The sequence below is a fragment of the Elephantulus edwardii genome, unplaced genomic scaffold (genome assembly GCF_000299155.1).
Source record: "Elephantulus edwardii isolate Elephantulus edwardi_28Jun2011 unplaced genomic scaffold, EleEdw1.0 scaffold00049, whole genome shotgun sequence".
Taxonomy (NCBI): Eukaryota; Metazoa; Chordata; class Mammalia; order Macroscelidea; family Macroscelididae; genus Elephantulus; species Elephantulus edwardii.
Window position 1 is genome coordinate 18,336,423 of NW_006399799.1, and position 15,757 is coordinate 18,352,179.

General features: G+C 46.9%; 2 protein-coding genes across 2 annotated transcripts; both read left to right on the top strand.

Annotated features, from left to right (window-relative positions):
* Positions 1 to 5,969: 5,969 nt before the first annotated feature.
* On the top strand, positions 5,970 to 8,223 carry DPH2 (DPH2 homolog (S. cerevisiae)). Its single transcript, XM_006886558.1, has 6 exons — positions 5,970 to 6,116; positions 6,316 to 6,428; positions 6,668 to 6,891; positions 7,069 to 7,752; positions 7,841 to 8,017; positions 8,099 to 8,223. Exons 1-6 carry the CDS (start codon positions 5,970 to 5,972, stop codon positions 8,221 to 8,223), a joined length of 1,470 nt encoding a protein of 489 aa, XP_006886620.1.
* Positions 8,224 to 11,913: 3,690 nt separating this feature from the next.
* ATP6V0B (ATPase, H+ transporting, lysosomal 21kDa, V0 subunit b) lies at positions 11,914 to 14,985 on the top strand. Its single transcript, XM_006886559.1, has 8 exons — positions 11,914 to 11,980; positions 12,628 to 12,676; positions 12,915 to 12,998; positions 13,123 to 13,200; positions 13,396 to 13,465; positions 13,568 to 13,619; positions 13,840 to 14,030; positions 14,689 to 14,985. Exons 1-8 carry the CDS (start codon positions 11,914 to 11,916, stop codon positions 14,713 to 14,715), a joined length of 618 nt encoding a protein of 205 aa, XP_006886621.1. The 3' UTR covers positions 14,716 to 14,985.
* Positions 14,986 to 15,757: the final 772 nt, after the last annotated feature.

Here is a 15,757-nt window from a genome sequence, read left to right on the forward strand (position 1 = left end):
TTTGAACCGTGCACCTCTGGGATTGTAGTTGCAGTTCCTTGCCATGGATGACCTTTTCTGTTGCATCAGAGTTGTACTCTCTCTACATATCTATTCAGTCTGTATGCTGAGCGAATTATTTGAGAAGCTGGACTCTATGAGAAAAAATGTAGCATCAGGATCAGAGGAAAACTCATCAATAACCTGCACTATGCAGATGACACAATCTTGCTTGCTGAAAAATGAGGATGATTTAAAGCACTTGTTGCAGAGAATCAAGGAATGCAGCCTTCAATAGGGATTGCATCTCAATGTCAAGAAAACGAATATTCTTTGACCAATTTATTGACCAATGGGCAACATCATGATAGATGGAGAAAAGATTGAAACTGTCAACAGCTTCACCTTACTTATTACTTACATATCCACAGTTAACACCATTGGTACCAGCAGTCCAGAAATCAGGAGATGTATTGCACTAGGAAAGTCTGCAGAGTTAGGGAACTCTCCAAATGATTGAGGAATAATGGTGTGAGTTTGAGGACTAAGGTATGTCTGATTCAGGCCATGATCTTTTCTGTAATTTGCTATGCACCTCACAGCTGAACAATGAATAAGGATGACAGAAGACATATTGATGCCTTTGAGCTGTGGTGTTGGAGGAGAGTACTGAGCATCCCATGGACTGCCAAAAGAACAAACAAATGTCTTTAAGAAGTTGCAACCAGAGTGCTCTTTGGAGGCAAAGACAATGAGGCTTCCCCTCAAAAGCTTTGAGCGTGTTGCTAGAAGGAACTATCCATTAGAGATAGACGTGATGCTTGGAAAGGTAGAGAGGGCTGGCCAAGGAGAGGAGGTCCCGCGACTAGATGGATTGATGTGGCCACTGGTGCAATGGGCTCTAGTGTGTCAGAAGGTATGAGGATGGCACAGGATAGGACAGGGTTTAGATCTGTTCATAGGGTCACTATGAGTCATACTTGATGGCACCTAACAACAACAACAACCTTCCAGATGAGTCAAATCTATTATGATGGCTTTAAATTCAGTTGGGATAATTAAGACCATGGTTTTTTCAGTCACTTGCAATGCATCTGAAAGCTCATCAGTGACTAAGGATGCTAGATGAATTGATGTCTTTGAACTGTGGTGCTGGAGAGGAGTGCTAAGGATATGTCATGGAGGAGGTGCATTCAGAGTTCTTCTTGGAGCCAAAGATGATGAAGCTTTATCTGACATACTGGGCATGTTGCTATTTCTTGGAGAGGAACATCATGCTTGGACTTCTATTTGAACTTGAGTAGTTGATGGTCTATTCCACAATAAGTCCCTGGATTAGTTTTGACTGTTGGTATTGATCTTCTCCAACGTCTCTTTCCACAGATGTTGTCAGATTCCTGTATAGTCTGTCAGATGAAGTCCATGACTATGTTTTTGTTAGGTAGGTGTCATCAAGTCAACATACTCAAAGCGACCCTATTTACAGATCTGAACCATACCCTATCCTGTGCCATTATCAGGATATCTGATATGTTCAAGTCCACTGTTACAGTTACTGTGTCCATGTGGATAGTTACTATTCATGGTTTGTCTTTTTTAAGTGTTTGCAAAGAAGAAATAACTTGTACAAAATTCTATCATGTGATCTCCAATCTTATCTCTGTCACCAACAGTCAATCCTTCATTTCTAACTTTTGCATTCCAGTCACCAATTACTATTAATACATCTTGATAGTGTGTTTGATTAATTTTGAAAAGTTGGTAGAAACTGTCAATGTCTTCATCTTTGGCTTTTCTGGTTGTTGTATATATTTGAATAATAGTTTTCTTAATGGGACGTGGCCTGGCCTAGAGGTAAGAAGCTGCACTATAATCTTAAAGGTATATGGTTTGAATCAACCAGCTGCTCTGTGGGAGACAAATGGACGTCTCCTTCCATGAAATTTACTGCCTCTGAAAACCCGTTAGAGGGTCACCTATGGGTTAATAATAACAAGCTGTGTTAACAGGATTTCTTTGTATGTGTATGGCTAGTATCTTATCATTCATAGGCTTGTACTTCAGGATAGATCTTGAAATGCTCTTTTTGACAATATCACTCCATTCCTCTTGTCATTTCCAGCATCATAGGTCATGTGATTGTCTAACTCAAAATGACTATTACCAGTCCATCTCAGCTCACTAATGCCTAGAATGTCAATTGTTATGTGTTCCATTTCATTTTTTTAGAACTAATGGTCAAAGATCAGATGACATGATGATGACCACAGATATCATCCATGAAAAAAGCAAAAGGTCATTCCAAAGACCAAAGAAAGGGAAGAAAGAAAAGACCACAATGTCAGAATAGACTCTGAAACCTTCACTGACATGAAAAGCAGCTGAAACAAGGAGAAGGGATGTTGGAGGTAAGAAAGTTGAACACAAAGTTTCAAAGGGCAGCATGAGATGACAAAAGTATTTTAATGAAAGGTACAGGGAACTGGAGTTGAGTAAGAAAAGGGAAGAACTTACCATTTCTCAAGCTGAAAGACCTGCAGAACAAATACAAGCCTTGAGGCACAACACTGAAGGATTCTATGGATTTTGAAGGATTCAAAATCATGAATGATGGAAGTGACATCAAAAGAAGATGGGAGGAAAATACTGTGACTGTACCAAAAAGAATTTGTTGATACCGAACCATTTCAGGAAGTAGCACAATGCTACAGAACTAATGGCACTGAAGGGAAAAGTCCAAGCTGCACTGAAGATATTTGCAAAAATTAAACTCCAGGAATTGCTTGAACATCAGTTGAGGTGTTTTAGTAAACAGATGCAGCCCTAATGTGCTCACCAGTATCTGCTAAGAAGACAGCTGTCTGCCAACTGAAGAGACTCATAATTCACATTCCCAAGAAGAATGTCCAACAGACTCTGGAAACTATCAAACACTATTGTTCATACCACATGAAAGCAAAATCTTGCTGAAAATTCTTTTTAAAAGGCTGGAACATTGACAGGGAACTGCCAGAAATTCAGGCTGAGTTCAGGAGAGACCATGTCATGGGGGATACCATCACTGATGTCAGATGGATCTGTGCTGAAAACAGAAAGTACCATAAAGATGTTTACTTGTGTTTTATTAATTATGCAAAAGCATTTGACTGTGTGGATAATAACAAATTATGGCTAACATTGAGAAGAGTGGGAATCTCAGAACACTTGATTGTACTCAGAGACCAAGAAGCAGTTCTCTGAACTGTAAGGAAACACTGCATGGTTTAAAATCAGGAAAGTTTGCATCAAGGTTGTATCCTTTCTCCATACTTTGTCTGTATACTGAGATAATCATGCAAGAAACTGGACTATATGAAGAAGAATGTGGCATCAGATTTGGAGGACGATTCATTAACAACTTACTTTATGCAGATGACACACCCTTGCAGAAAATGAAGACTTAAAACACTAAAGATCAAAGACTAAAGCCTTCAATATGAGTTACATTTCAACATCAAGAAAACAAAAATTCTCATTACTGTACCAATGTTGTTGTTGTTATGTGCTGTCAAGCCAACTCCAACTCATAGTGACCCTATGTACATCAGCTCTGTGTTGAACACTGCTCTGTCTTGAGCCAATTTCATTGTCTCTTACACACCTACTCTCATTACCCCAGTCACTGAGTCAGTCCATCTCTTCCATGGTCCTCTTCTCACACTGTCCCTTCACTGTTCCAAGCATGATGTCCTTCTCCAAGGACTGGTCCCTCCTGGCAACATGGCCGAAGTATATTAGACGGAGCTTCAGAATCCTCCAGGGAGAAACTTGGTTTCACCCTTTCCAGGACAGCCCTGTGTGTTCTCTTAACAGTCCATAGTATATACAGTACTCTTCTCTAACACCACAGCTCAAAGGCATCGATTCTACTATCATCCTTAGTCATTGTCCAGCTCTCTGATTCATAGTGAGTAATTGTGAAGACCATGGCCTGGATCAGGCACACCTTGGTCTCTAGACTGACATTGTTGCTCTTCATTACTCTGGAAAGGTCCCTGACAGCAGATTTCCCCAAAGCAATTTGTCTTTTTATTTCCTGGCTGCTGGTATCAGCACCACAAGTGTTGATTGTGTAGCCAAGCAAAATCTAGCTATTAACAATCTCAATCTCTTTACCATCTATCATGGTGCTGCCAGTTGGCCCAGTAATGAGAATCATGGTTTTCTTGATGTTGAGCTTCAATCTGTGTTTAAGGCTGTAGTCCTTGACCTTTTGCATCAAATGCCTTAGGTTCTCCTCAGACCAATGTTGTTGTTAAGTGCAGTAGGCGACTCATAGCGACCCTATGAATGAAAGTCCTCGACAGTTGTGTGACTTTCATCCTTTCTCCATGTTCGTAGAGTTTCCTGAGGCAAGCTATTTATAGAAGTGGATGCCACTCCTGTTTCCAAGCTTCTTTTAGCCAGGAGTGCCACCAAACACTGTCCGCCATGTGTAACCATTATCGTGTTTGACATGTCAGTGTCACAGTGTTCAGCTTCACAGCGACCACAAGTTGCCTCTGAACGGCAAGTGGACACACCAGGGCTATATGACCTAGAAGAATGTTTCACCAAAAACAATTAAACACAGACCTTAGGGCTGCAGGCCCAAGGGCTCTACAGGATTTTAGTCTACTGCCTTTAGCAAGCTCCACTGGCTCCACCCTTACTTCTTAGTTTAGGGCTCTGGGCCGCCCACCTACTTTTGAAGGGCAAGAAAGAACAGTAACACACAGCAAAAAGGACCCCAGAAACTTCCCTTGCCTTGACTGCCACCAAAGTCGAGCCACCATAGAGATGCCAGTCACCCCTCCAGTCAGCCAGCTGACTTTCAGAGTGGAGGGAGGCTCCAGTTGCCCAACCGTCTTGAAGGATTTTAATCTACCATCAATAGACAACATAAAAAGATTAAAATGTCTACGATTTTCTTTTACGTCGATCCACAATCAACAGCTTTAGTAGCAGCAGTTAAGTAATGAAAAGACATGTTGCACTGGGAAAATATGCTGTCAAGAATCTTGCCAAATTTCTAAAGAGACATGATGTTCGCTTAAAGACTAAGGTATGCCTGACCCCAAACTTGATATTTTCCATTTGCTTTATATGCATCTGAAAGTTAGGCATCAGATAAGGATGACAGAAGAATTGATTCCTTTGAATTTGGTCTTGGCAAAGAGTACTGAATATACCATGGACTTCAAAAGAACAAACAAATCTGTCTGGAAGGATGTGCAGAGTGCTCCTTAGAGACAAAGATGGTGAAATTTCATCTCATTCACTTTAGGCATGTATTTAGGAGAAAACTGTCCTTAGAAACATTATGTTGGGAAAGGTAGAGGATGGGCAAAAGAGATGAGGAACCTCAACGAGTTGGATTGACGCAGTATCACAATGGGTTTGAGCTTGACAAAGAGATCTTAAGGACAGTGCAGGATAGAGCAAAGTTCAGATATTTTCATAAAGGTTGCTATGAATCGTAGTTGACTTGCTATCACCTAACAGCAACAACAGCAATACCACCACCTTCTAGAATACAGACTGCATAAGATAGGAGCGGCTCACATGGTAGCAGGTTTGGGGGCGGGGATGTGTTTGCTTTTTTTTCATGGAGTCAAGAGTGTTGCTGAGTACTGTGGAACTGGAAAACTCTCGGCGGCGTGCAGAAGAACTACAAAACCCACAAGGCTTCGCCACCCTTCCTACAAGGCATTTCCGGTTTATTTAGCGGCGAGGATTGGAGGGAGGTTAACAACTCTGCCTTACGATTGGTAAAGCCGCCGCCAGCCCCGCCTCAAAGTCCCGGAAATGATCACTGAGGAACAGGCCCACGTGTGGAGGAGAGACGGGTGTTAGGAGTGGTCTGCAGGCTCCTGCCAGCGTTTACCCACAGCGATAGTGCTGCGGGTTGAGGACGCGGCACTGGAGCTGGCGGAGAGTTTCTGTAGCATCGCGACACTAAGCTGTCCCTCATGGAGTCTGCATTCAGCAGCCCCGCGGAGGCGACGCTACAGCGGGAAGCGGGAGCTGCAGCGCTGCTCACTCCTCTCGAGGACTTAGACCGAGTGTACGAGCTGGAGAGAGTCGTGGAATTTGTCCGCAACCACGAATGTCAGCGGGTGAGGGCAGTCTTGGGAAGTCATGCCTCCGGGGCTATGTGTCCCTGAAAATGGGGATTTTGTGAGGATGAGCGTTCCTGGGGATACTCCCCTGGAGGAGGGCCTTTGAAGCTTGGTCTTCTTGACCTTGTGTCTAAAGAGAGTGTCTGAGGTCTACGGACCAAGACACCCGTCTGACCCCTTGGTTTGCACGTAACAGGTGGCCTTGCAGTTCCCCGATCAGCACCTCGGAGATGCTGGAGCCGTGGCTGCACGACTGGAGGAGATCACGGGAGCAAAGATGTTCATCTTGGGAGATACAGCTTATGGCAGGTGCGAACATGGGTTAGTGGACAGGAGTGAGATGGGTCTTGGGGATCTAGGGCTCCCTTTGATATCGGCTCCTGACATTTGTTATTACTTTGATGATGATTCCCTTCGGATACTAGTTCTTCTCTAAGTTTGTGTATTTCTTTCACAATGTAATTTCCGTCGCTAAACACGTCTCCTATTGATGATAGCAACTCTGTTATAGGAACCCCTCTCACTCATGATCGATCTCTCCCCTGCAGCTGCTGTGTGGACGTGCTGGGCGCTGAACAGGCTGGAGCCCAGGCTCTTGTACATTTTGGCCCTGCCTGCTTGAGCCCCCCTTCCCGCCCATTACCTGTCATCTTCGTCCTTGGCCAGCGTTCTGTGGCCTTGGAGCTCTGTGCCAAGACCTTTGAGGCCCTGAACCCGGACCCCTCAGCGCCAGTGGTACTGCTGAGTGAGCCAGCCTGCGCTTATGCCCTGGGTGAGGGATTATGCATGCAGGAAGGATGCTTTAATTTCCCCATTTTATTCACCCCCTTAGAGCTCTTGATATGTGATTGGCACCACCTTTTGCTTCTGGGACTTGTTCAGTCTCCTGGAAATGGAGGGACTCTTGTTGTGCCAGGCCCTATTCCTGATATCACCTCTCTCCACACAGATGCCTTGGCTACTCTTCTGCGCCCACGTTACTCGGACCTGCTTGTCTCTAGCCCAGCTATTCCCTTGTCAGCAGGCTTTCTCAGTTCAGAATCTGAGCCCCTTGAGCGTTTTGGTCGTCGCTTCCCCTTGGCTCCAGGAAGATGCCTAGAAGATTATGGTGCCTTCTATGTGGGAGGCTCAGAGTGCAATCCAAGCTCTGACCTTGACCCAGATCTGAGTCGGCTGCTCTTGGGCTGGGCACCAGGACAGCCATTCTACTCTTGCTGCCCAGACACAGGGCGGTCTCAAGATGAGAGCCTTCGGGCTGGACGGCTAAGGGCACGCAGACATTACCTGGTGGAAAGGGCCAGAGATGCCCATGTGGTGGGACTGCTCGCAGGCACGTTAGGTGTAGCCCGATACCAGGAGGCCCTGGCACACTTTCGGAACCTAACTCGTGCTGCTGGTAAGCGTAGCTATGTCTTGTCTTTGGGGCGACCCACTCCTGCCAAGCTTGCCAACTTTCCTGAGGTGGATGTTTTTGTGCTTTTGGCCTGTCCTCTGGGTGCCTTGGCTCCCCAGCCTTCTGGTGGCTTCTACCGACCTGTGTTGGCACCCTGTGAACTAGAGGCTGCCTGCAATCCTGCCTGGCCACCTCCAGGGCTGGCCCCTCACCTCACACATTATGCGGACTTGCTGCCTGGTGAGTAGGGAGGGGGTCACTACCTGAACTGAAAACACTTGATAGGGTGGAGGAGCCAGTATGGATCCTCATTAGCCCTCTCTTCCAGGCTCTCCCTTCCATGTGCCTCTGCCACCACCTGACTCTGAGCTGTGGGACACTCCAGATGTGTCACTCATTACTGGGGCACTCCGACCTACACCTGCCTGGAAGCCACCAAATGCTTCTGAGTGCTCAGCCCTGGCCCCTCGGCCCCAGCTGGAACTGGCTGAGAGTAGCCCTGCAGGTGAGTGTATGAAGTCTGTACCCCAGCTGAACTCTGCCTCTGGGTTTAGCACACTCAGCCTGATCTCCCTTTCCCCTGCAGCTTTGTTCCTTAGTTCGCGGAGCTGGCAGGGGCTGGAGCCCCACCTGGGTCAGACGCCAGTGATTGGAGCTGTAAGTGGAAGACGAGGAATTGCCATCGCCTATGAAGATGAGGGAAGCAGCTGATACCATGTGGGGCCAGAAACACAGATGGACTTATGAATAACTGCTGCCTCGTGTGGTGTTCCCTGCACCAGTCCCTTTATTTGCCTACCAGGATCCCTGAAGGAGCTTGGCTACAAGGAGGGTAGATAAACCCTTCCCTTAGGGTTGGACCTAACTCTGTCTTGTCCTGGCACTGACAGGAGACTGGGCACATACTAGCTCAGTAAAGGCCTGTGGAAAGACTACTGGGGGAAATAGGCTTAAGTGTGACCCTGAGACTTTGTAAGCCCATCTATACCAGGATCTCAGGCCAATTACAATTCCTGGACTGTACTGAGGATGTGTCCTTATGAAAGGATAGATGCTACATCGTCTAGACCAGGCTCTTTTCAATCTTGGCACTCGGCATTTTGGGTCAGTTCATTCTTTGTTGAATGTCCTATCATTGTAAGATGTTGACACCATTTCTGGCCTCTACCAAGTAGGTGCCAGGAACTTCTCTAATTGTGACAACCAGAAATACCTCCAGGCATCTCCTTTTAGGGGAGAATTGCCCTGGAGAACTGCTGATGCAGACCTGCATATCTTGTACCATAACCACTAGACAATGTGGTTATTTTGCCTTCACTTAAGTAAAATTGGTAATTCAGTTTCTTAATTACATTAGTCATATTCCTAATTCTTAACTAGCTATGTGAGCGATTAGCATAGTATGGAATATCTGTAGGACAGTACTGGTCTACACTGAGTCTTGATTTATTTTCCAGAGAGTTCACAGGAAAATGAATAAACCAGATATTTTTTCACTACTTTATTTATTCATCAGAAACTGTAGTTAATTTATTAAAAAAGAGCCCCCTCAAACTCATTGCCATTGAGTCAGAACTGACCCTCCAGCAGGTTTTCTGAACCTGTAAATCACAAGGAGATTTCCCATCCTTCTCTGGAGCAACTGGGGGATTGGAATCACCAGAGAGATGTGGCCTTTGAGTTAGCAGTTCACCTCCCTGTGGACTGTTACAATAGACCACAAGTGGATGATGCTAACAAATTTATATTCTTAGCAGTTTAGGAGGCCAGAAGTCCAAATTCAGGGTTCCAGTTTTTGGGGAAGACCTCTCTCTTGTCAGTTTCACATTCTGTCATTATTTACATCTATTTGGGGGAACATAGTGTAATCCATGATAAACAGAACAGGTCCTGCACAGGTCCTCTGGGGAGAGAATTGAAGTAAATCTGACAGTGTGGCTGGGGAGAGAAACAAATAGGCAGTTACCCACTGTTTGAAGTTAACATCAGAGGGATGTTTTTGAAACATCGTTCTGGACTGTTGAGTCAGAACCAACTTTTAACTGACCCTCTAGTGAGTTTTCAGATGTTCTGAATTGCATCAGAGGACTGCCTTTCTCCAGCCTTTGAAACTTCTTGTTGTGTACCATTGAGTCAGAACTGACCCGTAGGTGACCCTCCAGTGGGTTTTCAGAAGCAATAAATTGCACAGGAGATTGGCCATTTTTCTCCCATGGAACAGCTTGTGGATTTGAACTGTTCACCTTTGGGTTGGCAGTGCAGCTCCTTCCAGCTAGGACACCAGAGCTCCCAATGAAACAGGTTTTTTTGTTTGTTTTATAATACTTTGTGTTACTTTTACTAATCCCATTTCTCTAGTCCAACTAAAATTGTCATTGAGTTGAAACAACTCATCGCTTACCCCCCCCCCCCAAGCAGGTTTCTGAGGCTGTAAATTGCAGTGGAGGAGGCTGCCCATCTTTCTCCCCTGGAGCAGCGGACAGATTCAAACTGCTCTGGTTTAGCAGTGAAACTCCATAGGACTGTACCACTAGGGCTCCCTAGTTCATGACTAGCCACATTTTTTCAACTTTTGTTGTTTATATGTAATTCAGGTTTTTTATTCTCTTCCTGACAGTTTAATTCCAGTTTTCTGAATTATTGATTTATTTTTTTTTAAGAGGTCATTACCACACAGTAAAACTATACAGTCTTTGAGCAGGTAAGCCTGGGAAGCTGTTGGAGCCCTGAGGAAGCTTCCTAAAGAGGGTGACACCTTGGCTGCATCCCTTGAACAAAAAAAGAATTATGAGCAGAAATAGAGCACAAAAAGGACATTTGGGCAAAGAGTACACTACTTAGGCACGTAGGCATGAAACTATAGTGGGAGCTTCATACAAAGTCTGGATGCTTAGACTGTAAAGTCTGAGGTGAAATGAAAAGATCTCAAGAACAAGGCTGAAGCTGGATCAGCAACTAAATTCCAGGTTAGAGGCGGATTTGGTTGTGACATGGTCAGCTACCTTAGTAAAGTTGGAGGGAATTGTGTTGAATAAACATGAAGCCAGAAGAAAAAAACAAAGATAAGGAAAATGTGGTCTGTTTTCTTAATACCTAATGTTAGACATATAAACTGACCATGGTTAACTTGACACCGAACAATTATTCTACAAATATATATTGACTCTCTTTTATGTGCTAGGAACTGGAATAAGCAGTGAGCTAAATGGAAATTCTTTCATAGAGCTTACCTCCTCATGAGAGGAGACAGATAAACATTATACATGATACTGTGGAAAAATAGCTGGGAAGGATAGGTGTGAGGGAGCAAAGTTCGCAGTATTAAATAGGATGGTCAGGGAAGGCTTGTTCAATGGGGTATAGGGTCAGTGAAAAAGGAAGAACCTCAAGGAGGTGGACTGACAGTGACAACCACAATGAGTTTGAGCATGAGGGGTCTTGAGGATGGTGCAGGTTAGGGCAAAGTTCTGGTCTACAGAGGACGAGTTGTGGTTGACTGGATGGCACCTGACAACAACAGTTGAGCAAAGACTTAAAAGAGTGAGACTTGTAAGTTTGAAAAACATATGCATAGGCCTTGATGTGGGGCTCATGGTCAAGAAATCACAGGGAGACTAGTGCAACTACAGCTATGGTGAGTTGGGGAGGAAGTTCAAGGTAAGAGGCTGAGATGACCATTGTAAAGGTTTTTACCTTTATCCAAAAAGGAGCCACTGCCATTTTAGACAGAAGAGTGACATTTTATAAATGAGCTCTTCTGAGGATCGCTTGGATCATGGAAACACTAAGCCATCACACTACCTTGTCTCTAGGCTAGAGAAAGCTTCCTAAGGGAAGAATTCTTTGTGAAGGACAGTAGATTTTAGCAGGCTAAAACGAAGTACAACGAAAAGATAATGTTTCCAGGTGAGGAAACATCACTAGCCGACTGACAATGCACATAGCATTGTGGCCGAACTGAGTTGAGCGGTGATCGCTGTAAGACTGGAATCAAAGGCAGCCAGAAGGTTCGGTAGTGGCTTAGGTGAAGCTAGGAAGCCCTCTTAGCAGGACTAGGGGGCAGGGTGCGGGATAAGAAGGCACACGCTTGGGGGAAGGTCAGCCACAAGATCGAGGTACTTGCTAAGAAGGGCACCATAGCTAGAATGAAGGGGACTGGGGACCGGCCACAGAGCGGCGCCTACAATAACCATAATCCTTAGCGCCAGACACGCCCACTGTCGCCATATTCGAAACGGGCAGCGTCGCTCCACAGCCCCCGGCGTAGGGTCACGTGGCACGGGCCCCTCACGTGTGTGAGTCAGGTGATGCTGTGGGGCGGGCCGACAGACTGCGGGGCAGACGTAGGGACGCAGTCTTAGCTCTGGCCCCTCTGACACGACCCCCACCGCCGTTGCCGCCATGACGGGGCTCGCGCTGCTCTATACCGGGGTCTCTGTGGCCTTCTGGGGCACCATGCTTATCGTAGGTGAGGTTAGGCTCTGATGGAGGTCGGGATGGATGAGGGCCCGCTGGAGCCAAGCTGGCAAAGGAGGTTCCGGGATACGGGACCCCAGTGCGGGCTTTGCAAATTTCTTCTCATCTGCACGGACGTCTAATCGTGCAGAGACACTTATCTGCAACTGCTGGTAGTGTGGCGGGGTGGGAAAGCGCGAGAAGAGCGCTAGTCCTTTTCTGTCATTACCGCCCTTGTTCCCCATCGCACTGCCATTGTCTCCCTTGCCTCTGACTGGCCTTCTTGGGTCACGAGCCAGCTGCTCCAGTTCCCCTTTTCCTGGTCGTTTGCTCCACCGCCCTCAGCTTGTTGGGTAAACAGCGGTTTGGACTGGGCCAGCAGGATCTGGTGGAGTTGGCTAAAGCTCTTCCACTAGATTGTTCAGGGTGGTGTGCCGGGTGGTGTACCTGCGGAGGGGCGCGTCCTGGGAGGAGGAGGCCTAAGCAGAGGAGTCAGTGTGGACAGCCACACTGTCGCCAGGGAGTTAGCCTAAGGATTTTCACTTGACATGACTGTAGATAGTTGTTGAGCGAGGAGGCTTTTCATCAGTTCAGCTCTAGGTTGAGCAGCTTCCTAAGAACAGTCCTTAAATCTGTCCCCCCCCCCCCTTACTGCTGCAGGAATCTGCTACACCATCTTTGACTTGGGCTTCCGCTTTGATGTGGCATGGTAAGGGAGAAGATTTGCTTAGGAGTTTGTTCTCTGCAACCTCCCCGCCCCCAACCTTTTCTGTTACCTGAGTTTCCTTCCTTCCCATTGTTCCCACCTCTAGCTTCTAGGTCATGGGTCTCTCAGAGCTTCCATGTCTTATTTTCTCAGCATTTGGGACTTGGTAGGGGCTGAGGACTGTGAATTTTGTGCTCCCTTCCCCAGGGCTTGATTTATTTCCTCCCTCCCCCTACACCAGGTTCCTTACTGAGACGTCCCCTTTCATGTGGTCAAACTTGGGCATTGGTCTTGCTATCTCCCTGTCTGTGGTTGGGGCAGCCTGGTGAGTATCAGGATTGTGGGGTTGGAGTTGAGGGACTAGTCATGGGTGGGTGGTGTCATTCCATCCTTAGTCATCTTGACAGTAGTGACAGCTGGGACTCTCCTTCTTCTTTCCCTTCCACCAGGGGCATCTATATTACAGGCTCCTCCATTATTGGGGGAGGAGTAAAGGCCCCCAGGATTAAGACCAAGAACCTGGTTAGGTAAGTGTGAGAGCTCTTAGAAAACTGTTGGACTCTGGTGCATCGGGAGCTGTTTATTTGACCTAAGCAGCCTCTTGGTGGGGTGGGATGTTGGCTGGGCAAAGTTTGCTGGCGGATCTTTGGGGAGGAAGGTTTGTTTCTTTTTCAACTCTTTAACGTCACTAATCCTCCCTCCCCAACTTCTGCTACCACCAGCATCATCTTCTGTGAGGCTGTAGCCATTTACGGCATCATCATGGCAATTGTCATTAGCAACATGGCTGAGGTATGGAGGACCGGGGTGGGGGTGGGCATCCATTCTAGTTGCCCTACCCATGCTAAGAGGTAGGAGAGGGGTGGTTGCTGATTACTTTTCTGTCTTTCTTAGCCGATCACTGCCACTGACCCTAAGGCAATTGGTCATCGAAACTATCATGCAGGTAGGTGGTTGTGTGAAGGTGCAAAGCTGAGGCTTCACACCTGCTTCCTGCCCCAACCCCAGCTTGGCCTGTTCATTTTATATTCTCCTGCCTACTTTGGCCTTGCAGAGGTGGGGCAGTGGTTGGCCCTGTTAGTGTGTTGGGCCCTTGTTTCCATCTCCCTTGACTGGCTGTACCTACCTGACTGATCCTTACTCCCCACTGTCCCCCATTCCCACAGGCTACTCCATGTTTGGGGCTGGCCTCACGGTGGGCTTGTGTAACCTCTTCTGTGGAGTCTGCGTGGGCATCGTGGGTAGTGGGGCTGCCCTGGCTGATGCCCAGAACCCCAGCCTCTTTGTCAAGATTCTCATCGTGGAGATCTTTGGTAGCGCCATTGGCCTCTTTGGAGTCATCGTTGCAATCCTCCAGGTGCTTAGTCTCCCCAAAGAGCCTCTGTCCTCTTGTCCTCAGTCAGTCCCACGCTCCTCCTGGACGAGCTGGGTGCTTCTCTGTCTACAACCATACACCTTCCAGACAATTCCTCCTGTCTTGTCCTCATTTTATCTTTTTTCTTTTTTACTTTGACACTTTCAATTTATTTTTGTGTCTGATCTAGTGTCTCTGACTACTGTCTTGTTTTATTTTTTAACCTCTGTTTTGTGTCTACATGATCTTTTTTCATCTGCTCTGTTATGTCTGTCATTTCTTTATCTGTTAGTCTCTTCTGTTTGCTCTTGGAGCTGACTTGTAGACTAAACTGGGTTGGGATCTTGTCTGTATTTAAAATGGTCTAAGGTTTCCTACTGTGCATCAATGAACCTTTGTATATGTCTCGGTCATTAGGACAAGGTATCTGAATCTTGTGTGTCTTGCCTAATAATAACTGCATTTATGGCCAGTGTACTTGGTTTGTCTCATAGTCTGCCTGACCCTTCTGTTTATCTGTGTTTGTCTGTCTGTCATGGTATGTCCATTCTAGTCAAATTACTCATCTTTTGTGGTCTCTCCATCCACTGATAGATTTGCTAGGTCTGATCTGTCATGTGTCACTGTCCCTGCCTTATTTCTCCTGTTCTTTCTTTTGCAGACTTCCAGAGTGAAGATGGGTGACTAGATGCTATGTGTGGGTGGGGCCGTGCCCCACTCTTAATTTATTTGTGGTTTTTTTTTCCTGGGACAGCTGGAGCTGTGCCCCTTAGCCTTTCGGGGAGCTTGGTGTTCAGGGCTCTCTCTGCACTCACCTCCCGCTTCCTGTCGACTTGGAGGCACCGCTTGGCTGGATCCTCAGTGTGGGAAGTGGGCCACTGACCACTATGTGTGCCGTTGTGCACCTGGGCCCCCCACCCATTTACCCAGTGTTTGTGAAATAAATATGATGTTTGTCCAGATCAATGCAGCTTCTGTTGCCTCCTTCACCATCTCCTTTCACAGAGCAAAGAGAAAACGTCTTGCCAGCTTTGTGTGAACATCTGCTTTGCACTGAACAGAGCTGGGTGGAGAGACAGGGGTTCTGGTCTGAAGACTAGTCCCTAGACATCTTTGTTGGCTAGAATGACGGCCTTTTCAGATGGGTGTCTTGGTGTGTTTGTGTCTGGGGTCCTACTAGCCCTATATCCTCAAGGCTGGATCCTCTAGGCCCAAATTGAACTGCATCTACCTACCAGGGCCTGTGAGCCGCGGAGCGCATTCATGTGCCTCAGCGGTGATAACCCTCTTCCAATGTCCATCAGGTCCAAGCAACCTCACGTTCTTAGGGCCTTATCTAGCTCCTCCCACTGCTGGCCCATTTTCTAATTTTCTCCCGCACGACCTCCTGCTACCCTAGAAGCCCAGCCACCTTCAGCTCTCCTCCTCCCACACTCCTGCCTTTTAAGGGTCCTGCCCAACCAGCTGCCCCTCTAGAACAACCCTTTAATCATGCCCCTATTTTGGTAAAACTCTGATCTCGCAGCCTTGATGTGCCAACCCACAGGTCTTCCCTGGCTGAGTTCGCACTCCAATATGAATCCCTACCCTCTCTTGTCCTGTCTCGTGTCCTACCTCGAAATCCATCCCCTTCGACAAGGCTGAGCAAGTTCTCAGCGCCCCTCCCTGGTGCTGTGCAGCCCCCACCCGCAGCTCCGTGGGCCTGGCCGCCGGCAGGGGCGGGCGTCGCT

Bases quoted from the DNA above. Each gene is read 5' to 3' on its own strand.
- DPH2 (XM_006886558.1), top strand. From the start codon at position 5,970: ATGGAGTCTGCATTCAGCAGCCCCGCGGAGGCGACGCTACAGCGGGAA. The intron at 7,753-7,840 runs GTGAGTAGGGAG...CCTCTCTTCCAG, and splicing joins TTATGCGGACTTGCTGCCTG to GCTCTCCCTTCCATGTGCCT. The intron at 8,018-8,098 runs GTGAGTGTATGA...TTTCCCCTGCAG, and splicing joins GGCTGAGAGTAGCCCTGCAG to CTTTGTTCCTTAGTTCGCGG.
- ATP6V0B (XM_006886559.1), top strand. From the start codon at position 11,914: ATGACGGGGCTCGCGCTGCTCTATACCGGGGTCTCTGTGGCCTTCTGG. The intron at 13,466-13,567 runs GTATGGAGGACC...TGTCTTTCTTAG, and splicing joins TCATTAGCAACATGGCTGAG to CCGATCACTGCCACTGACCC. The intron at 14,031-14,688 runs GTGCTTAGTCTC...TTTCTTTTGCAG, and splicing joins TCATCGTTGCAATCCTCCAG to ACTTCCAGAGTGAAGATGGG.